Here is a 27,277-nt window from a genome sequence, read left to right as displayed (position 1 = left end):
GTGAGCAGAGGGGGGACAGAGAGCCGGCCTGGGGGAGAGCGGGCCTGGGTGGGCTGGCGAGCAGGCGGACAGCTCCCTCCTTGTGATTCACGGCAGGAAGCCTGCTACAGAAGGGGAGCACTGCTCCCCCACCACAATGAGGGGCCAGGGCCCCACCTGGCTGCCCTTTGGAGCTGGCCCTGCCCCTCAAAAAGGACGTATGAAATGAAATTATAGTAGAGAGACCCAAGGGTTAATTTTAGATGTGTGGGTGTGGTGTTTCCATTCATTGATGAAGAAATGTTGCTCATGATATCAAAGGTTCAAGATATATTGTTTGGCAATAGGGAGCTGCCATATTGGTCAAGCTTTGTTTTACTTTGAAGGGATGGGACCAAGAGGGAGGAGGGGTGTGGTTTAAGGAGGAAAGCAAGGGGGACAGGGTGCCTACTAATATCCTGTGCCCAAGACCCCCAGAAACCTGGAGCTGGCCCTGGTTAGGATTATGCAGTTAATCATATAGGTGTTTACGCATAAGAAATTCCCATTGTGTTGAATAGGGCATCAACCAGGGATGGTGGCCCTGTGGCCCTCCAGTTGTTGGACTCTAACTCCCATCAGCCAGAGCCAGCATGGCCAATGGTCAAGGAAGATGGGAGTCATAGTTCAACCACAAGTTCTACATTCCTGCCTTAAAAGTCTGAAGGCACCCTCAGGAGCCTTTTCCCACTGCCATAAGAACTAATGCCTCCATTAGCTCCTATGGGGACAAGAACAAGACACTGCTGTGGTGAAACTGAAGGGTAGGCACAAAAGACTACCCACCCCAGATCATCCAAAGGGGATAGGCTTTCACCCACTCCCAATCCAGCACCATTACACTACATTGGGTCAATTTTAAAGAGCTTTAAGGGAAGTATTGCAAAACTCCATAATCCTTGGCTTTCAAATGCCTTGCTCAAGACATGCAAAGCCTTTGTCAGCTGAGGATGCTGGTAATTCTTCTCCCACTCTGATTTTCAACTGAACAGGAGGATTTGGGGGGGGGTGTTCTGCAGTACAATCCCAACTCAGAAGAACTTCAACAGCATCCCCAATTCTTATTTGATTAGATTGTCATTGATGATTGATTGTCAGTTCATATCTATAAAAACTCTGTGTGGCACTCAAAAGACTAACAACACAATCTAATACATGTTAACTCAAACTGAACCCTTTTGCATTCAATAGGGCCTTTTCCCCCAGCCTGTGGACAAAACACAAAGAAATTGTGTTTTCTTAGGTAAAAAAAATGTTTTAAAAGATATATATATAAGGGATTCACAGTGTGAAATGTAAACGGTTAACTATTGCAAACCGCATATTAGTGATGTGAACCAGATTTAGCTGAGGCCCGAGCACCAAACCGAATTAGGCTGATTTGGGGGAATCTGGGTATTGGGTGAGGTGGGTTGAGATGAGACCGCCCCAGTCCACTGGGGTTAGGTCAGATAGCCCAGAGTGAGCTGGGATTGCCAGGGGGCAGAGCGTCAGGCAGGAAGGAGAGACCAGCATGGGTGGAAAGAAGGAGGGACCTACCAGGAGGCTGCATCTTTGTGGGAGAAGACAAGGGTGGAGTGAGTGGATGCATTTCCTGCCTAACTTCCCCTTCTTCCTACCAGGCCTCTCCTTATTCCCACAGCACCATGCAGGATTGAACCCTCCCCACTTACCAGCTGGTAATCCTGTGTGGTGTCGATTGCTGCTCCTTCACAAAAGGCTTCCCTGCCTTCAGGAAACAGCAGCAGCCCGAAGGATCATACCCGCCTGTTCTCAGTTGGGGGGGGGAAGAGAAAGAGACAAAGTGCCTCCTACTTCCTCCTCCCTCTCCCAACCATATGTTTAAAACTGGGTTGAAAAAACTCTTAGCACCATCCTTGAATTTCTTCGGGGATGGACCTGGGGCAGGGTGGGGGGTCCCCGGCTCAGCAGAGGGCAGACTGGCCTGATCCAGGGGCCACAGATCAGGGCCAGGGGGCAAATCGTGGGGAGGGGGCTGTTCACAGCCATTCAGTAGATGCTTTCTATTAGGAAGTGTAAGAGATACAAGGTCTTAGAATGTGCAAGTGGCTGGCTGGCAGTTAACTAGGGATGGGCGAGAATTTCAATTCAGTTAGCATTTCAAACAGAATTTATCAAATTCACAATTTCCAAAACGATATGAGAACTGAAACACAGACATCCTTCAAAATTTGCATTTATTAGAATTTTGGGATGCAATTCACCAACTAAGCAGCATTTATAAAAATGTATATATTGGGGAAAGTACATAAAAAATGAACACACGAGTGAAAATAACATGCCAAAAGGCATGAAATGATGAGAAATGGCTTGCGAAAATGTGTATCTTTGTCAAAACTGCCTACAAAAAGGTGCTTATTTGGATAAATTCACACCAAAATGGTGGAGAATTTTCATGAGAATTTTTTTTAAAAAAAAATCGCAGATCACTGCAGAAATGTAGAGCTGAATTTAACATTGGAAAAATGAGAAATTGAGAGAACCGAAACAGACAGATTTTTCCATCCCTACAGTTAACTGACATATTATTTTTGCATCAAAACCAACTCTGAGAGCATGGGTTATTTTATATATACGTAGCTGATTGGAAATGGTAGATTTAGATTGATACAGTTAGTGGGCGTTCTGCCTCATCTCATTGAACCTGACTAGCAGCCTGATGAGAGGGAAGAATTCTACCCAAATTTAAAATGATTGACTGGAGGGTCACAGTAGGGGTCTGTCTGTGTGGGTCAGCCATTGTGAAGAGGTCAATGTGTGAAAAAGAGGACCCAAGAACAAGCAGTGGGTCTGCTGCTGATGAAGCTGGAATAAGGACCCAGGCGAAGGACATTAAAGGGACTCAGGAAACCAAGAATCACTGGCTGGAGTAGAAGAAAGACTGTGAGGGAGAGTCCCAAGAGACAGTCGTGGAGGGAGCTCAGAAGCCAAGAATATCTCAGTAGCTGAGTGCCCAAGTCAGCAAAGGCTGTTGGACAAAGGTGAAATGCTGGGCGGAAGTCCAGACAGACGTCTGAGAGACTCCAGAGGCAAATGGTCAAGCAGCAGACGAACGACTGCAAATGCCAAGTTCTTGAGAGTTAACTGCGTTGGAGTGGCATAGGGTAAGTGACTAGTAGTTTAAATCAGGAATGAATTGAATTTCTCAGAGCTATCTTCTTAAAGCAATAGTAACCCGCTGGGGGCTATCATCAGGAGATTTGGGCTGCAGTGTCACCAATATGCGGATGACACACAGCTCTATCTCTCATTTAAATCTTCACCGAGGTTGGCTGTAGAAACCATGTCCACGTGCCTGGAGTCGGTGAGTGCCTGGATGGGAAGGAATAAGTTGAAACTGAACCCTGACAAAACCGAGGTACTGTTCGTGGGAGACAATGGAAGGTTAGGGGATTTGGACCTGGTGCTCAATGGGGTACAACTGCCCCTAAAAAACCAGGTCTGCAGCCTCTGGGTCATTCCTGACTCCAAACTGTCCATGGAAGCTCAGGTTTCGGCTGTGAGCCAGGCAGCACTGTATCAACTCCATCTAATACGGAGGCTATGCCCCTACCTTCCCAATCATCTGCTCCCATCGGTGGTACATGCCCTGGTCTCCTCTCGCCTTGACTATTGTAATGTGCTCTACACGGGGTTACCCTTGAAAACAGTCCAGAAGCTGCAACTGGTTCAGAACGCTGCGGCGCGCCTGATTAAAGGCAGCCACCGGCGAGATCACATAACTCCAGTGCTCAGAGAGTTGCACTGGCTACCAGTTGCTTGCTGGGCCCAATTCAAGGTGTTGGTTTTGACCTTTAAATCCCTACACGGTTTTGGCCCAGTCTATCTGAAGGAACGCCTCCAACATCATCAGGGATGCCGCTCAACAAGATCAGCCTCAAAAGACCTCCTCTCTATCCCACCAGTCAAAACAGCTAGACTGGTGAGGACTAGAGAGAGGGCTTTTTCAATTGTGGCCCCCACTTTGTGGAATTCCCTCCCAAATTATCTCCGCCAGGCCCCCTCTACAATGAGTTTCCGCCGGGCCGTGAAGACCTGGCTCTTCAGGCAGACCTTTGGGGTGGGCTAGATTTTAACATTATTGCTTTTAGATTTTAATGTTATTGTATTGGTGTGTCATTTTGTGTTATGTTGTTCATTTTGTACGTCGCCCAGAGTGGCTGGATGGCCAGCCAGATGGGCGACTAAGAAATCCAATAAATTAAATTAAATTAATTAAATTAACCCATTAAACATTCTGATCTGAAGTAATCATAATCAGTAGCCAAGTTAAGTTTACTATGTAATAACCTTTCACGCCCGCATGAACATGTTTTTTTATTAATTGTTATTCAAAATAAAATACAGATTACATTGTTTTGTTTTGTGTCTGTTCACTTTAAAGCGGTGGCTGTGCTGTTTTTACCCTGCTTAACCACGGCGGCTGGTGGGTGAACTGAGGCTAATTATTGGCTGGTAATTTAAATACATGATGGCAGAGGGGGGAAAGGGTTGAACAAATGAGTAAACAGTGTAAGAGTTGAAGGGTTGGAATAATAGGGAGAGCTGTGTGTGTATGTAGGTATATATTTGTACTGGTCTGTCCTCATACTGTGATGCCAATCTGAGCCACTGGGGGAAGCAAGAGGCATATGGACGGAGCTGAGACTTGGAAGCTGGCCCCTCAGGAATCCACCTCAGAGCCAAATAGGTCATATTGAGAGGAAGAGGGCAGGAGGGAGAGGTGCTGCCATGACCACAATGCTGGGTGAGGTATTCCCCCTTCCTCCTTCTCCCTGGCACTGAGGGAAGCTTTTTGTCACAGGGGAGAGAGTAGGGTTGCCAGGTTCATGGCCTGTGACTGATCCTGTATCTTTAGAAGAAGGGAAAGTCTGCCAAGTGCAGGTGTTCTTGCAATCCTGTAATGGGAAAAACCACAAGGTGGAATTCTCCCTCCCCCCTGCACAACTTTTAAAGATACAGAAGACCTCTTGGTTGCCAGGCCCGGATATGAAATCGTATCCTCGGCTGGCTTACACATACTGAATAGTGTGTGTAACTCCCATTCATTCTCTCCTCATAATGACCTGTAAGTTAGAGTCATACTCCTGCAGCATTATATCCATGGCATGGATGGTGGAGCAGAAGCTGTGAAACAGTGACTTGCCCAAAGTCATCCAGTGAGTTCCTGGTGGAAAAGAGAAGGTTGCATTTTCTCTGTATGGGGGGCAGGGGGGTTCCTGGCTGTCAGCCATTGTATCATGTCGGCTCTAAAGTGGCCTAAGGGCAACCCTACAACATGGTCGAGATGGCCTTTAGGGGACAGAATTGGCTAATGCAGCTGTTAAGACAAAAAATCTAGAAATAGTCGGATCCCTAATTTTTGGTCCTAAAAAGGATTTAATCCCTCTTGCATTATCCTAAATGAAGCATGACTAAGTTATGCTCCACCGTGTTAAATCCATGGTGTTGCCATGTGCTTGAGGAACTCCCCCCCCCCATTTCTGCAGTCCCTCCCCAGTGGACTGTATGTGGCTTGGAGGATCACAAGTTATATAGGTCTTTCTTGAAACAGGTGTGCTCTATCCAAACAACATTGGACCAGCACAGGCCTGAGTCTGCACATGCACATGCACTTGTTTGTTGATTATATTTATGTCCCACTTTTCCTCCAAGGAGCTCAAGGTGGCGTACATGGATCTCCTCCCACTCCATTTTATCTTCTCAACAACTCTGTGAGGTTGAGTAGGCTGAGAGACTGATTGGTCCAAGGTCATCCAGCATGCTCCATGGCTGAGTGGACACTTGAACTCTGGTCTCCCAAGTCCTCATCCGAAACTCTAACCACTACACCACACTGGTTCTTGATAGAATGCTCAGGTGGTAGAATTGGCTATGCCTTCCAGTTCAGGTTGCAGGTATGGGTGGGTGGGGGTAAAGTGTGTGACTGTTGTCTATGTTATAAACTCCCTGCAAATAGAAAACTAGCCCAGCAGGCAGAGTGCTGCAAGGTAACCTTTTTCCCTATTATATTCATTTTTGCTATACAAAGAGCTTATTACTTGGGGGGAGCATTCAGCTGTGGTATTCCTCACCTGTAGTGTGAAGTGGTACAATCCATTCAGCCATCACAGTACATTCCCACCTTTCCCCACCTCATTCAGCTGAATGTGTAAATCAGGCAGATCTTATACACTGCGAGAAGTGGAAACAAGCTCTTCCCCTGGGCTTCAAGGGCTTCATCCATATTGCACACATTTTTTCATATTTTGTAAAAGTCAGGCCCATGATTCTACACTGTGTGAACTGACAGTTGCATGCATCTGGAGAGCATCCCTAACTGTAATTAAGACCCCCCAAAAGATTATGATTTAATATTGCTATGCTTTATAGTGGAGGCAGAGGTTACTGTCATTCTGCTGCGCTTGAACAGAGGAAGCTGCTTTATGTCAGGTCTGACTATTTGTCCGTTTAGACTAGTAATGTCTACAGCAGTTTTCCACTGTCTCAGGTGGAGGTTGTTCTCATCACCTATTACCTGACCCTTTTAACTGGAGATGCCAGGAAATGAACCATGGGATCTTCTACATGCAAGCAGGTGCTCTCCCACTGAACTATGGCTCCTCTCTGGTCTCTTAGGTGAGTCAGAGTATCAATTTGGCTTGCAGCTAAACTCTTACAGGTCTTGATGTGTCAAGCTGAGTTTACCCTTGAAGAAGAGCTGAGGTTGTAAAATGGTTGTACAATGGTGGCTGGTACCCACTGGGACTGTTAGGGTGGAAGGCAAGGAGAGTAACAGTAGATGGAGCCAGAGCCCATGACACGCAGAGCCAATTAATCTTAGTTTTGTCCCCATCCTCCTCCATACTGAGTTGTAGAAAGGCAACACTGCCGTTTCTGGACACGGATAGCCTGACCACTGTTGTCCATTCACTGGTAACCTCCAGGCTGGATAACTGTAATGCACTCTATGTGGGGCTATCCTTGAAGTTGGTCCGGAAGCTGGTGCAAAATGCGGCAGCAAGTCTGCTCACAGGAGTAAGTTATCGCCAACATGTCACTCTGCTACTGAAAGAATTGCACTGGCTACCTATTAGCTACCGGGCTAAGTTCAAGGTTCTAGTTTTGGTGTCCAAAGCCCTATACAGCTTGGGACCAGGATACCTGAAAGACTGTCTTACCCCTTATATACCCAGTAGATCACTGCACTCTGCAGGTGAGGGCCTCCTGCAGGTACCATCTTATCATGAGGTCCATTCTGCATAACATAGGAAGTAGACCTTTAGTGTAGTGGAATTCATTCCCCTTAAATATTAGACAGGTGCTATCTCTGTTATCTTTTTGGCACCTACTGAAGACCTTCCTCTTTCAACAAGCCTTTTAAGTTGAGACGCTATCCTAGTCTGCATCTGTTTTAAAAGATGTTTTGTTTTAATATATTTTAAAGTCTGTTTTTATGTTTTATAGTTTTTAGTGCTTTTGGTTGCTACCCTGGGCTCCTACTGGGAGAAAGGGTGGGATATAAATCAAATAAATAAATAAATAAATAAAATAAACACTAAGGAGGAGCAAGTTGATAGCCAGTGCCGCCCCTTAAACTGCTTGTAATTAAAGATCATTGGAAGTCCTTTGGACAAGGAGCATTCACCCACTGTATATTCTCTACAGCACTCAGCTCACCACTGCCAGAAAACCAGGAGGTGTACTACCAAGTTTTGCAAGCCTTGGATTTGTTTATCACAGGTTTCCTTTTATCAAACATGCTCACAAAGCTTTATCACATCTTCATTGGCAATAAACTTGTTTAAGAAATTTCAACAAAGAAAAACATGAGATGAAACTGAGCAGGACATCAGCAAACTGGAGGATGTAGATTAGATGCAAGAGAGCCAGGGAGGTAGATCATATAGAGAATTACACAGCCCAATCAAGAGGTTCCTTCACTTGCACATTCAGGGATGCCAGCATGAACACTGCACTTTGTTAGCATGTGAGAGCAGCATTGGAGAGAAAGGGGAAGTCTGCAATATGAGAACGATGTGTTAACGTGGGAATGTGCACAGTGATAGATCAGAGCCAATGAGCTACATATATTCTAACACTAGTGCACAGTCAGATACCTACTCCCCCAAAAAAAGTCTGGGTAAAGGAAGAGAGGGTTTTGTTGTTGCTGTTGTTTCACAAAATCTCAGTACTTCTTAAAGCCTCCTGTTGAAACAGGCCTACACAACTTGTGATTTTTAATTCATGAGGGCAGAGTGTGTGTGTGAAGGCAAAGACTGGGAGTGGGCTGTTGCCTTTATTTCTTATTTCCAAGTTTTCCAGCAGTATATGGCTGGCTGTGGGAAACACAGTGCTGGACCAGGAGGGCTTTGGGTTTGATCCTATAGGGCTCTTCTTATGTTCTTTATTTTGCCAAGCCAAAGGCAATCATCACAAGATAGGGAGCTGTCTTCTACTGAGCTAGGCCATTGGACCATCTAGCTCAGCATTGTTTGTTCTGGCTTGGTTCATACATAACACTAAGACTGCATACAATTTAAAGGACATTTAAACACCTGCCTCCCACCAAAGAATTTTGGGAACTATTAAGGGTGCTGGAAATTGTAGCTCTGTGAGGGTTAAACTACAGTTCCCAGGATTCTTTGTGGGAATCCATATGCTTTAAATGTACTTTAAATATATGATATGTATGCAGCTATAGTCATGGTTTGTTTAGCCAAAGTGTGGTTTACTTGAATATCTGAACCCAGCCTAGCAGACTAACAATGGTTTGTTTTCTGGCAACAAACCATAATGTGAAGTCATTGTTTGTTCTTAGCTTATGAACCCTGACTTGTTTTGAGTATGATTTGGTGTTATCTGAACTTGACAGCCTTGCTTAACCGTGATCTGTTTGACCTCATCCCAGCCATTGAAAATAAAACCAAGCGTTGGATAAACTGGCTTATTTGCTTATTAGTAGGAGCAGTCATGGTTTGTTAAAACGAACAATGTCTTAGCTTTATGTGCAAATGCAGCCACCAACACAGAGCAGCTCTCCAGAGATTCAGGAGGTGCAAGAAACTGAACATGGGCCCTACCACGTGCAAAACATGCATTCTACCTCTGTCCCATGGCCATTCCACTACTTAGTTATGGTGGGTCAATGCCCAACAGGAGTGTTGTTTTCACTTAGGGTGGTCACTTACACATTGAAAAAAAGAGAGAGAGAAATAGATCATCACAAAAGAGGGGAAAGATTTCAGTATAGTTTGCAGATGTTAATTTATATTTAGTTGACCTTTGTTTTTACTGTATTTTAATGGTTTTTACTACACAATTTTTATTAGTTGTAAACTGTTCTTTTGTTTTTTAAAAAATGAAATAGCAGCATACAAAACTATGTATGTAAATAAATAAATATATAGATGCAAATTTCTAAGTAATTAGGTTAAATAGGAATGCAGTGCATGGTGGGAAAGACTGACCAGGTGACCTGTGTGCCTCAGCTGTTCAGGTGCTAACTGTTGATGGGCAACTTCAAGTCCCCTTCTGCTCTCCCTGTGCCAGGGATTTAGCCAACATAGCCCTTCCAATAGAAATAGGCCACTGTATTTATGCTGTCTCCCTGGAGCTGCAAAATCAGGGTGTATCTGACAAGTGCATGTCGAGCTTGTGAATCACAGTTGTGTAGGCCTGTGTTAGAAGAAACACAAGCTTCTTCTGATCCCTCCAAACACAGTTTTTGTTTACTTATTAAGTTCTCCATGGGTTGAGGCCCTTACCCCTCAATGTAGTTAAGGAACCAACATGCATTATTAATATTGTTATGGGTTTGGGGGCTGAGATAGATGATTTCTATGAGTCCCAGCCTCTGATTTGGAATCCTGCACCTGGAGGTAAGAAGCCTATTCTGCTGGTCAGATGAGTCTCTTTCGTTAATCTAATAGAGTGGCCAGGCAAGCTAATGGGTCTATCAAGTGCCCATTAACTGGGCCAGGGAGATCCTACCGTTACTGAAACTCTTCAGGAGAGCCCCCCCCCCACTTCCTGAGGCCAAGGAGAGGCTCAAGTTATGAGTGGAGTCTGTGGAAAGGCTGGGAAACAGAGACAGGCGGAGAAGCTGACTCCCTGCACCATGGCTTTAGGATGCCTCCTGTAAGCCCAATGGAAAAGCCAGATCTATTGGACTGCTGATGCTTTGAACCCTTCCATCTTAAGCTCAGGCTGGAATGTGTGCAAATAAATAAACCATATTTCATAAAGACACCACAGACTCTGCTGACCTTCTTCCCAAGGAAACCAAACCCTGGATAAACGCAGGTACCCCTGGAGATCTCTCACCGTTCGGAGATTGGGGTGGCAAGCCAACAATATTGTCCATGCAACATAGCATAACATACGTGCAGAGCTGGGGGTGGGGAGGGAACAAGACATCCATAAAGATTAATCCCAGGACCCAGCTGTGTCTCTTTAGCTTTGTTTTCTTGCTAAAAATGAAATCAATATTCCTCACTGCAGTTATAAAGCCAAATGCCTGTCCGTGAAATCTATATGCACCACTGACCTAGACAAACAACACACCCATACAAAAAAAATACCTCAGTACTACTCAAGAAATCATTTAAATCACAGGTTGGCATGAAAGAGAAGATTGCAAAACTTAAATATGCCAGTGGCCTATGTTTCCTGAACATTCTTAATACTTTTTACCAAAGAAGACTGCCTCTGTTGCTTTTATTCAACTAGTCTGTATGAGGGGAAAGTGGGCTGGTTAATTCTCATTCCCCTTTGCAAAATACACACTCCACTAAGAAATAGAACTATTAAACTGTTCTATTTCATTTAAACCAAACAGTTGAAATACAGGCTCAGATTGGAGGAGGAACCTCTAGAGTTTCCATATTTTAAATCCAGTTTCCGGACTTATATTTGAAAACTTTAAACCAGGATGAAATGTAGTTATAATCTGTATGTGTGTCAGGGAGAGGAGAGGAGATCACTCTGATTGTAAATATGAGAAGATATCTTGCATACAGAAAACTGATATGTTAGGGAATATTCACCAAATTTTGAACTGTTAAGTAAGAAATGACCAGCAAAAATCCTCACTGACCACACACCCAAATATAAAAATAAAATCATCATTTCTACCTAATTTAAAACCAGTCTTTGAAGAGCATGAGTTGTTTTCACTGTTCTGCTTGTCTTGCACACAAGTACTTGAAATGTCTCTCACATAAGAGATAAAAATTGTTCTAACAAAAATTTCCAACAATAAAGAAAATGAACGATCCTTCCCCAATTCCCCTTTTTATGAAGGAGATAATAAAAGCCATGTTACTTAGTACACCTAATGCTGAAGCCTCTCTGGGGGTAAAAAAGAAAAAAAAACCCTTAGAGTCAGAAAGGTCAACGAGAAGCCTGATGGTTGTTAAGGGGGGGAAAATCCACTGTCTCTTGTCCTGGTTACATGAGAATCAGTAGACACAGTAAGAACATCAAAAGGCTGGCAGTGAGAGAGGAGGCATGGCCAGACAAGAGAACCCCAGGATGCTTTTGGCCATTGGTGTCTCGCCGCCACCCACGTGATCCGTTGCTATTTGGGTCTTTGACAAATTGGATGCCTGGGATATGGCTGTGGATCCACTTTTGGTAGTATGTGAGCTGACTGTACACACCAGGGCGGTTCTCAATGGCACATCCTTCACCCCAGCTAACGATGCCAGCCAAGACCCATGACTGGCCAACCAGACACACCATGGGACCTCCGGAATCACCCTGTGAAACAAGAAGACAGAAATGGATAATGGGGAAAATGAATGGCAGGGTTATTATCACAAGCAAGATAATCTATTACCTTTAAGAGATATGTTAGCACTCTTCAAGTACTTGCCACACAGAGGAGGGCCGAGATATTTTCCCAATCATCCCAAAGTGCAGGACACAAAATAATGGGCTTAAGTTACAGGAAGCCAGATTTGGACTGAGAAACCTCCTGACTGTTCGAGTGGTATGACAATGGAACAAATTACCTAGGGAAGTGGTGGGCTCTCCAACACTGGATGCTTTCAAGCGGCAGTTGAACAGCCACCTGTCAGGTATGCTTTAAGTTGGATTCCTGCATTGAGCAGGAGGTTGGACTCAGTGGCCTTACAGCCCCCTTCCAACTCTACTATTCTATGACTCTGTGATTCCAAGAGCAGGTGTATTTCAGTAGACAGAAAATGGAGACCTCAGCATTGGACACTGAGGCCTCCTCCAGACATTCTTTTTATTGTGCATTCATGACGATTTGCATTCATGATGCTATTGGGGTGATTATGCACAATCCCACTTTCAACACTGTGCTTGCAAAGATTTGGGGTGGTCACACTGCTTTATTTCCAGTCAATGCATATCCAGTAACTTCCTCCTGAAATCCTGTAATTTCTTATACCACAAATGTTCTGATTTATATTTGTCCTGCTTTGGTTGTGCTATAACCTGCCTGGACAATTGTAATAAGGTATCACTGAGGAAGGACTGCAGAACAAACTAAACCAGAATAAATCCACCACTAATGCATCATGATTGTGTCAAGAACATATTGCAGAATACACCTGCAATAAAACACCAGGCTGGAGGGGCCCTGAGTGGTAAATCCCAGCATTGCTTCCTTCTGACTAACTGAGTGGCCTTACCTTTTCCAATCTGGTTCCTTCCAGATGTTTTGGACTATAACTCCCATCATTCCTGGCATTGGCCATGCTGGCTGAGGCTGATAGGAGTAAAACCCCTGGCCTTGGGCATCCTTTCAACTTTTACAAAAGAATATTGTCATACCCTTTCCCTCTCTGCTCACTTCTCTCCCTAGGAGAAGGCAGCAAGGAGGCAGTGAAAAGGACAAGCAGCAGCAGCAGCACAGTCACAACTGTTGCCAGAAGCAACCGTGGGAGGGACTGCAGCTCAGAGGTAGAGCACATGCTTTGCAAGCAGAAGGTCCCAGGTTCAATCCTTGGCATTTCCAGACAGGGCGGGAAAAGACCACTGTCTGAAACCCTGGAGAGCTGCTGCCAGTTGGTATAGACAGTATCAAGCTAGATGGCCCAATGGTCTGACTCGAGTATAAGGTAGCTTCTTATGTTCTTAATCACTGGAGGGGAGTAGCAAGCCACAGCACAGCTACTCCTGTGAGTATCTATCAGGTGGGTCCACTTTCGGTTGGAGGAGAGCTCACTGTGGATCTCATGCTCCAAGCCCACAAAGACCTAGAACTGGCCCTGGAAATGCATCTGTGTATATCACAGCAAACAAAGTCTCAGGGCCAAACAAGGTGTGATGTTAAGTGATTGACTGTGTTCAATCTGCCTAATCCTTTTCTTCTAAATTACAGCCCAGAGGGGGAACTCTAATCACATGGCACAGATCATGGTGCAGGGAGTGGGAAAGGCCATAACTCAGTGGCAGCGCATCTGCTGTGTAGGCAGAAAGTCCCAGGTTCAGTCTCAGCGTTTCCGGATAGGACGGAGAGAGACCTCTGCCTGAAACCCTGCAGAGCTACTGTCGGTCCGTGTAGACAATACTGAGCAAGATGGGACAACGGTCTGACTCAGTATAACCTATGTTCTAACCTTCTCTCTTGCCGTGGGCCTAATGAAAATCCTCTGAAGTTTCTATTAATCCCAGGAATAAATTTTTGATTGACATGAACACAAGCTTTTCTCCTGGAAGTAACAGCAGCTCTGGAGGGTAGAGGCTTTTAATTAAGTCCTCAGTGGGGAGGGAGAGTTACCCCCCACAATGCTGTGATCTTCATCCTCTCTGCAGTTTGTTTGCTTAGCTAGAAACATTAAATATAATCACACATTCCATGTCATATCAAGTTTGGGCTTCAAGATACTTTCAGCTCTCTTAAACACACACATGTACACACACATCTGTCTCCAGTCAATGCTAGCAGCAGAAGATGCAAAGCGGTATGGGAGGGTCAAGAGGAGTGCCATAGCCCTACAGCACCTTCTTTTCTTGCTTTCTTCTACCCTATCCATCTTCTCCATCAGTAGATTTTTGGAAGAAAATAGAGAACATGTATTTGCATAAAATCTACATATACCTATTTACATGTATTTAAAATTGCTATAATTTCAATAGAAATATAATGCATCTCACCATAGTGAGGAACAAGTGTGGGACCACGTGACCTGTGTGTGTCCTCAGTGTGCTGTGACTATGGGTGCTAACTGTGGATGGGCAACTTCAAGGCCTCTCCTGCTCTCCCTTCTGAATATATTTCAGTCAAACTTGGAACATAAAGTAGGACACATTGCTACCTAGTTTGGAAACCTCTTGTCCTAGTCTGTTTCTATTGTCATTGTTGAATTATCATCCCCTAATAGCCTTCCTCTGCACACAACACTTAGCTTCAATGACAAGGCTATGGATTAGTATCTCTGATGGTGAGCTGAAGTGGGGACAGATTGAGGGCTCATCCAGACGACTGCAAAATGTGTAACACACCCGCTATGTGTGTTCATTATTTTTCGGTCGTCCAAATGACGTCTTGCGCTGTTACGCATTTTCGCAGGTTAAATCCGCTCCTTGCAATACCGGCAAAAATGAGATTTGCTGTTTAAAATCGGGAATCATCCGCTGTGCCTTCAGGAGTTAGGATGCAATACCGCGGACTTTACAGCTGATGGGCGGTTCTTGGGTGTTTCCCCTTGCCCCTTCTCCTCATTCCAGCCAATCGCGTATCTGCACTTTTGTGCATGTGCGAGAATAAGCCTGGGAAAACTGAACCAATCATCGCAATGGTGGGGTGTTGGGGGGGGGGTCTGCAACTACTGCGCAGATGCATTTTATTTTTTGCCAGCCTGCAAACTGAGCGGCCGCTCTGGGTGAGATCTGCAATGCACAGCAAGCTAGAAAGGGGGGGGTGGTCGGTTTCAGCCTGCCGAAAGCCTTGTCAATTTCATTCTACTTGCTGGGGGTTTTGCTTCAAATCAGAAAAGCATACATTCGTTTAAGTGTAATATCGCAAATGCAAACAAGAAAAGGGCTTCTGGTTGGTTTCAAGCCTGCTCCGGAAAGCTTTGTCAATTTCATTCTCCGTGGGAAGGAAAGGGAGAAGGAGGGGGGTGACATGTTTCTTGCTTTTTTGGAGAAATAAGTGCATTGCCAGCATGTGTATCTCCTTAAATATCAATAAAGGCAGAAAAGCATACATTCGTTTAAGTGTAATATCACAAATGCAAACAAGAAACGGGCTTCTGGTCGGTTTCAAGCCTGCTCCGGAAAGCTTTGTCAATTTCATTCTCCTTGGGAAGGCAGGCGTGAAACCGACCAGCAGCCTTTCCTTCCCAGGCGAGAACTCCTTTACAGCCATATTGTACTTCTTTGCAAATGGGGAGAGGAGCATACGTAATTTTTTTGCTGACCAATTGGTTGATAGGGGGAGGTTTTAGAGGCAGAGCTTGGAAAAAGTGAAAAGAATGTAAGGGTCTTACCGCTGCGTGTGCGGGTGCAAAAAAGCATTTTTTTTAATTGGGAAAGAGCGAACTAAAAGGCAAAGTGAGGACTATCAGATGACAAACCGAATATGGAAACCGTGGATTATCCCGCTCTGTTTGGATAAGCCCTTAGAGATGCTAAGAAGTGAGCTCCAAGCTCAAAATATTTGAGAAATGCTGCCCTGTGCTCTAATTAACTGGAACCAAGACACTGGAAGTACGGATGGTGGAGACTCTGATGGGATTAAACCAACAAGTTAAAAATAATCTTACTCTCCCAAGCATTCGGAGTAAATTCATAAGGCCAGCGGCTGTTTTTTGTAATCACATGCTGTTGTCGCTACTGATAGTTAAATTCATTCATTGCTTTAATTACTGCTGCTTCTGATGTTTTTGTTGTATTTTATGTACTAGTGGAAACTGCCCTGAGACCGCTTTGACATGATGAAGGATGGTCTACACATTTTAGAAGTACGAAAATCAAGCAATCAATAGGCAGTCTCACCTTGCATGCATCTTTCCTGCCCTCTGCAAAGCCAGCACAGATCATATCATCTTTGATCACCCGTGGGGTTAGGCCATCCTGCGTGTTGGTGTGGTAGAGGTCACTGCACGTCTTGGAGTCAATAATGGGCACCTGTAACTTCTGGAGGGTTTGTGGGGAGGGAAGGTCGACTGCAATGACAACACCGCACACCACTGAAGCCATTATTTCTAAAGCCCACCCTCCGGGAAGTCCTCCCATAAATGCACTGACATTTATTCCGCCCATCTGTCCCATCATTTGTCATATTTTACTAATCACTTTATTTATTTATTTATTACATTAATATACCACATTTCCTCCAAGGAGCACAAGTTGGCATAAAAGCTTCTCCCTTTCCTCATTTTATCCTAAACTACAACCCTGTGTGGTAGGCTAGAATGGGAGATAATGACAGGATCATTGTCACCCAGTGAGTTTCATGGCTGAGTGGGGATTTGAACTCTGGTTCCCTAGATACTATTTATTTATTTTTATTCATTATTTGATTTATATCCTGCCCTTCCTCCCAGTAGGAGCCCAGGGCGGCCAACAAAAGCACTAAAAACACTTCAAAACATCATAAAAACAGACTTTAAAATATATTTAAACAAAACATCTTTAAAAGAGTTTTTTAAAAAAGCTTTAAAAACATTTTTTTAAAAAAAGGTTTACAAACGTATTAAAAAGCAATTCCAACACAGACTGGGATAAGGTCTCAACTTAAAAGGCTTGTTGATAGAGGCAGGTCTTCAGTAGGTGCCCAAAAGATAACAGAGATAGTGCCTGTCTAATATTTAAGGGGAGGGAATTCAAAAGGGTAGGTTCCACTACACTAAAGGTCTGCTTCCTATGTTGTTCAGAACGGACCTCCTGATAAGATGGTACCTGCAGGAGGCCCTCACCTGCAGAGAGCAGTGATCGACTGGGTATATAAGGGGTAAGATGGTCTTTCAGGTATCCTGGTCCCAAGCTGTATAGGGCTTTGTACACCAAAACTATAACCTTGAATTTAGCCTGGTAGCTAATAGGTAGCCAGTGCAGTTCTTTCAGTAGCGGAGTGACATGTTGGCAATAACCTGCTCCTGTGAGCAGACTTGCTGCCACATTTTGCACCAGCTGCAGCTTCCAGACCAACCTCAAGGGTAGCCCCACATAAAGTGCATTACAGTAATCCACTGTAGGTTACCAGTGCATGGATGACAGTGGTCAGTCTATCCTTGTCCAGAAATGGCAGTGTTGCCTTTCTACAACTCAGTAGGGAGGAGAATGAAGACAAAACTGAGAATAGTTGGCTCTGCCTGTCATGGACTCTGGCTCCACTAATATTACTCTCCTTGCCTTCCACCCTACCAGTTCCAAGTGGCACTAGCCACTACTGTATTTTACAACCTCAGCTGTTCTTCAAGGGTAAACTCAGCTTGGCAAAGCAAGACCTGTAAGACTTTAGCTGCAAGCCAAACTGATACTTTGATCCAACATTGGATCTCTTTGCCACTCTCTATTTCCTTTCCCCACCTTTAACTGTGAACATTTTAGGTGATGAATTATTTCCTCTTTCTAACTTTCTTCTCCCCTTCCCTGCCCTATAATTCATTCCATCATTCACTCATTTACATATTTGGGGGTTCCTTCCCACATGTCCCTTCACACACTGAAAACACAAATGAGGGGAGTCATAGAATTATGCCAGCTAGCCATGCCCCTGATGATTACACGCATGCTAGCAACACTCCTGCTGTCTAGCTGCACATCTGTTGGCCAAGTGAAGATGCCCCGTGTGCATATCGTCACATGTGCATAGGACTCCTCCATGTGATTCCTGGGACTCGAGCTCAATGCATGTACATGCATAGGTCCCATTCACATGCCATTTCCCTTTGAAACAACCCTAGAGCACTAGAAATCCCAAAGGGAGCTCTATTAAAGAAATATATATCTGTCAGAATCCCCTGGTGACATCAAACAGTGATAATACATGAGCATCTGCTAGCCATGGAAGAATGTTGTCAATGGTAGAAAGCATGTAGTTTTTTTTACAGCATTATTCACCTGTTTCAAATCCACACATTTGCATACAGTACCACCCTTTTTTTGGAACTGGCAACATTGGTGTGCACCAGTCAGTGGGTCCTCTAATTGATTCTATAATCCTATATCGTACTGTCATCTTTAGCTTGGCTTTCACATTGGGAAGAAATGGGACTCCTATTGCTCTGGCTGTAAGGATTGCATAGGGTACAGCTCCTTCCTTTAGTTTATTCCTTCTTTATTGATGCAATCTTCAAAGTTCCTGTCTTATTGGGAGGCTCTGCAGAGAGTTTTAAGTAATGCACCAGGCCCATTGTGGTGGTTGTGTCACAGCTCAAAAGATTTATTAGTCTCAGCTCAGAGCACATACACCTTAAAGTCGTAATTTGTGCCTTTGTATCCAGTGCTGGCCATGAAGTACCCTGCACAATTTAGTTTCTGTCTTCCAGGGCCAGTCTGTTGCAGATGTGTGCTGGAAACAGAGTGGATTGTGAAAACTTCTGTAAAGAGACTCCGGCATCATACTTACATAAGCTCCAGTATCAATTTTGAATCTTACTAAGATGTCATTAATTGGCAGTGGCACCTCCCAAGGATCAGCAGAATTATTTAGACACATGACAGATCCCAGAAGAATATTAATATTATCTTGATATATTATCTTGAGTTTGCAGGTGTGACATGCTGAGGTCTTTCTGTGTGTGCCTCTTTCCCACAGCATGCACTTCAAGGGTCCTGGTTCTGTATTTGGGTGGATTCATTTTGTGCTTGAGTATGGTGTGCCTGGTCTGGCTGCTGCCTTTTCTTTCCTCCATGGGACTGTTTGCAGGGTGGCGGCTTCTTGCCTATTTCTTGAAGCTTCTTTAAAGCTCTCTGGTTTTGCACCTGGCCATTGACTGGTTTTGAATTTCTTATAATCTGTACTTGCTACCTAAGTGGTGTTACTTTCCACCTGTAGTCTCTGTGATAAATATTTGGCTAAACTACCCAGTACCAGTCCATCCCTGATAGTTTTACTTCTGGTGCCTCCAAACTCATAGTCATCTGCTTTCTCACACAGCCATCTTATATACATGTTATATAGATACATAAGCAACAGCACTCACCCTGAACATTGGAAATAGAGGGAATGATAACTGAAGATTTATTTACAAGTCATAGAATATTATAATTAGGCATGCTTGAACCTCGGCACCTCTTGTATCTGGAATTAAATGTTCATAGCATCCCTGTCTCATTAACAGATGAAGCCCTGCTGGATCAAAACAAAAATCCAACTAGTCTAGCACCCTATTTCCAACAGTGGCCAATCAGATGTTTCCAGGAAGCTCACAAAGAGCACAAACATGATTGCCTGATTTCACTGTTTGTCCAGGAACAAATAATATTCAAAGAAACCACTACTTGTATACTGTCTCTAAATATGAGGGCTCTGTTTAGCCATCACGACCATCTTCCATAAGTTAATTATTCATTGTGTGAGGAAGTACTTTATCATCAGTCTGCTGTAAAGAAATATCATTTGGTGACCATGATTTATATAGTTAAGGATGAAGGGTGAAGTTATAATTATGCCTCCCATTTCCCTCAAAGAGCTCAAGTTCCCAGAGTTCCCTGGGAAGAGGGGTTGACTCATAAAACACTCTGAGCATTGTAACTCTGTGAGGGGAATAGTGGTCTCCTAACAACTCTAAGCACCCTTAACAAACTACTGTTCCCAGGATTCTTTGGGGGACACCATGACTGTTTAAAGTGATATGATACTGTTTTAAATGTATAGCACAGATGGGGCCTATATCTGTTTTCTCCATACAGTGCATAATTTTTTATAATCTTCCACCATGTCATGCTATTCCTGTCAGATAGTCCCCCCACCCCCTTATCTTTCTCTGTCTCCCCCTCCTCCTCGACTTCTCTCTCACACACACCTGAATGATTCAGGTTGCCCCAGCCGGTGACCCAGCACAATTTGCCCGGGGGAAACTTCACAGAGGCATCAGGAAGACAAATGGGTAGGATCAAGTCTGAATAGTGGACCTTCCTGGACAGTTGCACAAGGGCGATGTCCCCACTGCTCATCAGTCCTGCATAAGTGGGGTTTACGATGACCTGCTTCACTCCCAAGCAGCATGCTTGGGGACCAGGATTGGATAGCTGGTTGACTCCCAGGAGGACCTGGTACTGGGAGAGATCCCTGAACCTGGAAATATGACAGAAAGAGTCAGGCTGGGGGGAGGAATGGTATTCAGGGCTGGATCTGGGGCAGGTGACCCAGATGACAGTCTCGGACACTGGGCATTGGATGTGTGGGTGTGTGCCTGGGTTATACACTTAATGATCCACCCAACAGGTGAAATAAAAAGAACATACGCAGGAAGCTGCGTTTTACAAGGTCAGATGGATTATTTGCCCATCTAGCCCAGGTGAGTTGTATGGCTAGCACTGTGTAAACGCTGATGCTTTTCATTCATGAGGGGAAAAGGGAACTTCAGTACCCCATTCAACAAATGGAGTGCATGAGTGATTACACACAAAATCCTGTGGATTTTGCTGAGATAGGGCCGCATATTTTTGTATTTTTTTAACTGTGTTTTGAAATTTTCTGAAGTATCTGGGCATAATACTCTAAATCTGCAAGTAAATAAAGTGATTCATCTATGCAAATGTATCATCTTACACAGCAGGGATAAATCAGACCCTGCAAACTATATCCTGCCTTTCAGAACACAAACAAATTCTTTCAGTGTGGCTTCTAGGTAACATGAACGCACATTTTTAACTTTAAAAACCACAATAAACGATATCAATAGCAATACATCTTTCCCACAGGGGACATGGTGGCAGATGGCCCTGTGAGGAGAGGGGACAGTCCAAATGGAGCAGGAGTTGGCTCCTGATGCTTCTTTGTCTATTTTCCTTGCATTCCTGGGATCCTTTGCTTGTGTGTGTACGTGTGTGTGTGTGTGTGTGTGCCTGTCCTTCTCACTCTCCTTTCCTTCCCACAAGGCAATTGGATCTAGGGCCATACCTAGGAGAGGTCCACACCATACATTTAAAGCACATACAATGCACATTTACAGCACATGACGTCCTCCAAAGAATCCTGGGAATTGCAGTTTGTTAAGGGGTGCTGGGAATTTGGAACTCTGTGAAGGAAAACCACGGTCCCCAGGATTCCTTGGGGGACATCACGTGCTTTAAATGTGCATTGGATGTGCTTTAAATGTATGGTGTCGACCTGTCCTAGATATAGCCCTAGATCCAATTGCCTTGTATATTGGAGATACGGTGTGTATCTGTCCCTAGTGTTGTGTGATGGGGGACCAGGACAGTGGGTTCAGGAGGCATCATCAGCCTATGTTTCCCACCCTATCTTTTATACTCACTGATAGAAACAGTGTGCTGCAGTTATCACCCAGTCATCTGAGATGAGAGACCCTCCGCACAAATGCCTTTTGTTCAGCTGTAAGCTGATCTGCCAGGGGAACTCCCCAGGCACTGTGTCCTGTCCCTTCACAATCCGGTTGAGACTCACAGGAGGCTGTCCACAGGCTGCAAGAAAGAGCAGAGGTTCATTTCACACTGATTTGGGGTTTGGGGGTGAAGCACTGAGATCCTATGGATCCTAACTAGAATACTGTGGGAATAGCTTTGACTCAACCTTAATGGTACATTCAGGCAATCATATCATTCGCACTATGATCGTCTTTATCCCTGCTGGGAAGAAGGCAAGTCAAGAGCAGTGACTCCTGCTGGGATGCAATAGGCAGATTCTTCTGAAGGTGAATAAATTCTGCCTTTGAATCCAGAGTGATTGAATGCTCCAGTCGCCCAAAGACAGAAACAAGGAAGAATTAGTTTTTATTTTTTATTTATTTATTTTATTACACTTCTAGACCGCCCTATAGCAGAAAGCTCTCAGGGCGGTGTACAACAAATAAAATCACAATTAAAATATGAGCAAGTGTGAAAAATATAACATGATAAAAATCCGAAATAGAATTGCCATGAGTTTATAAATTAAAATCCATATTAGGTTTAAAATTAAATTTAAAATGTTTAAAAAGCCTGGGCGAAAAGGTAGGTTTTTACCTGGCGCCGAAAAGATAACAAAGAAGGCGCCAGGCGTATCTCGTCTGGGAGGGCATTCCATAGTTCGGGGGCCACCACCGAGAAGGCCCTAGATCTAGTTGTTGATCTCCGGGCCTCTTTATGAGTTGGGACCCGGAGAAGGGCCTTCGACGTCGAGCGTAGTGAACGGGTAGGTACATAGCGAGAGAGGCGTTCCACCAGGTATTGCGGTCCGATGCCATTTAGGGCTTTATAGGTAAGAACCAACACTTTGAATCTGGCCCGGAAACATATCGGTAGCCAGTGCAGCTGCGCCAGGACAGGTGTTATATGGTCAAATTTCTTTGTCCCAGTGAGAACTCTGGCCACAGCATTTTGCACTAGCTGAAGTTTCCGAACCGTCTTCACAGGTAGCCCCACGTAGAGTGCATTACAGTAGTCCAATCTAGAGGTTACCATAGCATGGATAACTGAGGCGAGATTCTCCCTGTCCAGATAGGGTCGTAGTTGGGCTACCAGCCGAAGCTGGTAGAATGCATTCCGTGCCACCGAGGCTACCTGAGCCTCAAGTGACAGGAGCGGATCTAATAAGACCCCCAAACTACATACCTGCTCCTTTAGGGGGAGTGTAACCCCATCTAGGGCAGGTCGAACGTCAACCATCTGGGCAGAGGGCCCTCCCACCAACAGCATCTCAGTCTTGTTAGGATTGAGTTTCAGTTTATTAGCTCTCATCCAGCCCATTATTGCGGCCAGGCAGCGGTCTAGTACATCAACAGCCTCACCTGACGAAGATGAAAAGGAGTAGTAGAGCTGCGTATCATCAGCATATTGCTGGAAACGCACTCCAAAACTCCTGATGACCTCACCCAGCGGCTTCATATAGATATTGAAAAGCATGGGGGACAGAACTGAACCCTGTGGGACTCCATATTGGAGTACCCAGGGACTCGAGTAATGTTCCCCCAGCATCACCTTCTGGAGACGATTCCCGAGATAGGAGCAGAGCCACCGCCAAGCAGTGCCTCCCACTCCTAAATCCGTAAGTCGCTCCAGAAGGATACCATGGTCGATGGTATCAAACGCCGCTGAGAGATCAAGGAGAACCAACAGAGTTACACTCCCTCTGTCTTTCTCCCGACAGAGGTCATCATACAGGGCGACCAAGGCCGTTTCTGTACCAAACCCCGGCCGAAAGCCCGATTGAAATGGGTCCAGATAATCAGTTTCATCCAAGAGAGCCTGGAGTTGGCGAGCGACCACACGCTCTAGGACCTTGCCCAGGAATGGAACATTTGCTACCGGCCTATAGTTGTCCAAATTATCAGGGTCCAAGGAGGGTTTTTTTTAGGAGCGGTCTCACCACCGCCTGTTTCAGGCAGGATGGGACCACTCCCTCTCGTAAAGAGGCATTAATCACCTCCTTGGCCCAGCCGGCTGTTCCATTCCTGCTAGCTTTTATTAGCCATGAGGGGCAAGGATCCAGAGCAGAAGTGGTCGCCCGCACCTGTCCAAGCACCTTGTCCACATCCTCGAGCTGTACCAACTGAAACTCATCCAGTAAAACAGGACAAGACTGTGCTCTGGACACCTCATTAGGATCAACTGCTACAATAATGGAGTCAAGGTCCCGGCGGATGTTCATGATCTTATCACGAAAGTGTCGCGCAAACTCATTACAGCGGGCAATTGATGGTGTTATTGCGTCCTGGGGACCAGACTGTAAAAGTCCCCAGACAACTTTATAAAGTTCTGCTGGGCGGTTAAGAGATGACTGAATAGAGACAGCAAAGTATTGCTTCTTTGCTGCTCTCACTGCCTTCACATAGAGTTTGGTAGAGACCCTCACAAGTGCATGATTACAGCCGTCGGGAGTTCGCCTCCATTTGCACTCAAGCCGTCTCCTTTCTTGCTTCATCACTCTTAGCTCCGGGGTAAACCAGGGAGCCAATTGAGTTCTGCAACGGAGAGGGCGCACCGGGGCGATCGTGTCAACTGCCCGGGCCATTTCTGTATTCCACAGTGTGGCCAGGGTTTCGACAGGACCGTCAATTCTATCAGCCGGAAAATTCCCTAGAGCCATCAGAAAACCCTCAGGATTCATTAGTCTCTGGGGACGGACCATCTTAATTGGTCCTCCACCCTTGCAGAGGGGAGAAGACAATGTGAGTCTAAACCTTAATAGGCGGTGATCTGACCATGACAAAGGAATAGATGTAAAATTCCTCACTCTCAGATCACCATCCCCTAATCCAGAGGCAAAAATCAAGTCCAGAGTGTGCCCCGACACATGCGTAGGGCCAGTAGCAAATTGAGACAGCCCCATGGCTGTCATGGAGGTCATGAAGTCCTGAGCTGCTCCAGATAAAGCGGCCTCAGCATGAATGTTGAGATCCCCCAATACCAAAAGTTTGGGGGAACGCAACAATAGATCCGAGACCACCTCTGTCAGCTCAGTTAGGGAGGCTGTTGGGCAGCAGGGTGGACGGTACACCAACAGTATTCCCAGTCTGTCTCGCTGACCCAACGTTATGTGTAGACACTCTAGACCATTAGCCACCTGGATAGGGTGCCTAACAAGAGGGATGGAACTTCTATAGACCACAGCGATTCCCCCTCCCCGACCCTCGGATCTACCCAGATGCTGAACCGAATACCCAGGTGGGCACAACTGGGAGAGATTAATACCTCCCAGATCGCTCACCCAGGTCTCGGTAATACATGCCAGATCGGCCGCCTCATCCACAATTAGGTCATGGATGAGGGAGGTTTTATTATTTACTGATCTGGCATTGAAAACCAGCAACTGGAGATCCGAGGGTTGGCTGATAGAACTACCAGCAATCCTGTGGGTGTGGGGAGGACCGGAACACGTCACAGCCACCAGTTGTCTGGGGCGAGTTCCCCTTAACTGGCATGTCCTACTCACAGCGCCATACCTCCCATTACCCGTCACTACACTAATAGGGGCCCCCTTTGGTCCTCCCTCCCACAACACTGTCCTCTCACCCAGGCACATAATAAAAATAAAATAAATAATAAAACTCATGGCATATACACACAATCACACACTCACTCATACAACCCACTCATACATTCAGACAGCACAGCAGCATCCGAGGGGCTTCAGCAACCGGCAGTCCGTAGTAGCTGATGTAATAGGGGCCCAAAAGTGATGGACAGCAGGCAGTGGGTCTCCCAAGCCCCCTCAGCCAGCCGGCTTATATATCCCCTCCAGAGAAGGGACAGATGGAACAGTATCAGGCACAGCTGGCTGAGTACCTGAGGCCTGGTCCTGCAAGGTGCCCACGTGCAGAGCAGGAGCCCAAGAAGGAGAGAGCAGAGATGTTATCCAAGCAGCAGCACAGCAGCAGCAAAGCAGGCAGATGGCTCTCCCTCCCTGGGCAGTGATGGTCCTCTTCCCCTTGCAGGCAGTGGGTCTCCCAAGCCCCCTCAGCCAGCCGGCTTATATATCCCCTCCAGAGAAGGGACAGATGGAACAGTATCAGGCACAGCTGGCTGAGTACCTGAGGCCTGGTCCTGCAAGGTGCCCACGTGCAGAGCAGGAGCCCAAGAAGGAGAGAGCAGAGATGTTATCCAAGCAGCAGCACAGCAGCAGCAAAGCAGGCAGATGGCTCTCCCTCCCTGGGCAGTGATGGTCCTCTTCCCCTTGCAGGCAGTGGGTCTCCCAAGCCCCCTCAGCCAGCCGGCTTATATATCCCCTCCAGAGAAGGGACAGATGGAACAGTATCAGGCACAGCTGGCTGAGTACCTGAGGCCTGGTCCTGCAAGGTGCCCACGTGCAGAGCAGGAGCCCAAGAAGGAGAGAGCAGAGATGTTATCCAAGCAGCAGCACAGCAGCAGCAAAGCAGGCAGATGGCTCTCCCTCCCTGGGCAGTGATGGTCCTCTTCCCCTTGCAGGCAGTGGGTCTCCCAAGCCCCCTCAGCCAGCCGGCTTATATATCCCCTCCAGAGAAGGGACAGATGGAACAGTATCAGGCACAGCTGGCTGAGTACCTGAGGCCTGGTCCTGCAAGGTGCCCACGTGCAGAGCAGGAGCCCAAGAAGGAGAGAGCAGAGATGTTATCCAAGCAGCAGCACAGCAGCAGCAAAGCAGGCAGATGGCTCTCCCTCCCTGGGCAGCGATGGTCCTCTTCCCCTTGCAGGCAGTGGGTCTGTTCCAGCAGAACAGCTCCTTGGGATAACCCAGAGCAAAACCACACTGAACACACTCTGTTGTGCGTGGACAATGTGGTGCTGCTTCAGCTTCTCACTGCTGGTGGCTGCCATTTTGGTTTCCCTGGAGGCCCTGCAATGATGCTACGTTGTGATGTGGTATCATTTTGGGGCATTCTAGGGAAACTAAAATGGCAGCCAATCAGAGATGAGTCTGGAAGACCACCAGAGAGTTCTCCACTGAATTCCTCTCTCCCTCCATAGTCAAAATGTCATACCCATGTCTTGGCCCATCACTAAAAACAAACAAATCCAGAATGATACTTTTGAAATTGATTGAAGAGAAATATGCCAGTCATGAAGGAAATGCACACTCACCTCTGGTTGCCTGGATCTCCTGCACACCTGCAACATAACAAGACAACAGTAAGAGAATACCAAGATACCCAATGGGTTTCACTGGAGTTTCACTAAGAGTCCTGGGCTAATTGTCCCATTCAGCCACACTGTATCTCCAAACAACAGCTTAACTTCATCCCAGGCCAATGTTCTTAAAACAGGAAGTATCCTTGTTAAAGCCAAGATGCTTTTCCCTACGACATCCCACCACCACCACAATACACTAACAGGCAAACCCCCCACAAACCCTTGTGGTTTAAGAATGTACCTATAGCCAACAAATATTTTTATCAAACTTTAAAAAGCAAGGAGATTGGGCAGCTATAGTGAATGCATCAGGGGAGCAGGAGACCTGACCTCCTCTCTGAGATAATGTACAGCCCTACAAATCTGTCAAATGCAAACACAATATGGGTTGGTCTTTCACAGTCCAATCCACTTCCTGTATAGCTTGGAACAGAGTTTGGAAAAGTTATTTTTTTTTGAACTACAACTCCCATCAGCCCAATCCAGTGGCCATGCTGGCTGGGGCTGATGGGAGTTGTAGTTTTAAAAAGTAACTTTTCCAAGCTCTGGCTTGGAAGAA

At 45.6% G+C, this 27,277-nt stretch overlaps 1 protein-coding gene across 1 annotated transcript in view; it reads right to left on the bottom strand.

Moving 5' to 3' along the window:
* Positions 1-4,392: 4,392 nt before the first annotated feature.
* LOC133366783 (serine protease 27-like) overlaps positions 4,393-27,277 on the bottom strand; it is a 41,620-nt gene continuing 18,735 nt past the window's right edge. The window contains exons 2-6 of the mRNA XM_061590267.1: positions 26,671-26,697; positions 21,432-21,597; positions 19,974-20,245; positions 15,997-16,166; positions 4,393-11,781 (exon numbers count right to left, since the gene is read on the bottom strand). Of these exons, the coding sequence (XP_061446251.1) occupies positions 11,470-11,781; positions 15,997-16,166; positions 19,974-20,245; positions 21,432-21,597; positions 26,671-26,697 (947 nt within the window). The 3' untranslated portion in view covers positions 4,393-11,469. The remainder of the gene's footprint in view (positions 11,782-15,996; positions 16,167-19,973; positions 20,246-21,431; positions 21,598-26,670; positions 26,698-27,277) is intronic.

This window comes from Rhineura floridana, chromosome 11, assembly GCF_030035675.1.
Source record: "Rhineura floridana isolate rRhiFlo1 chromosome 11, rRhiFlo1.hap2, whole genome shotgun sequence".
NCBI classification, from domain to species: domain Eukaryota; kingdom Metazoa; phylum Chordata; class Lepidosauria; order Squamata; family Rhineuridae; genus Rhineura; species Rhineura floridana.
This window is presented reverse-complemented; position numbering and strand designations above follow the sequence as displayed.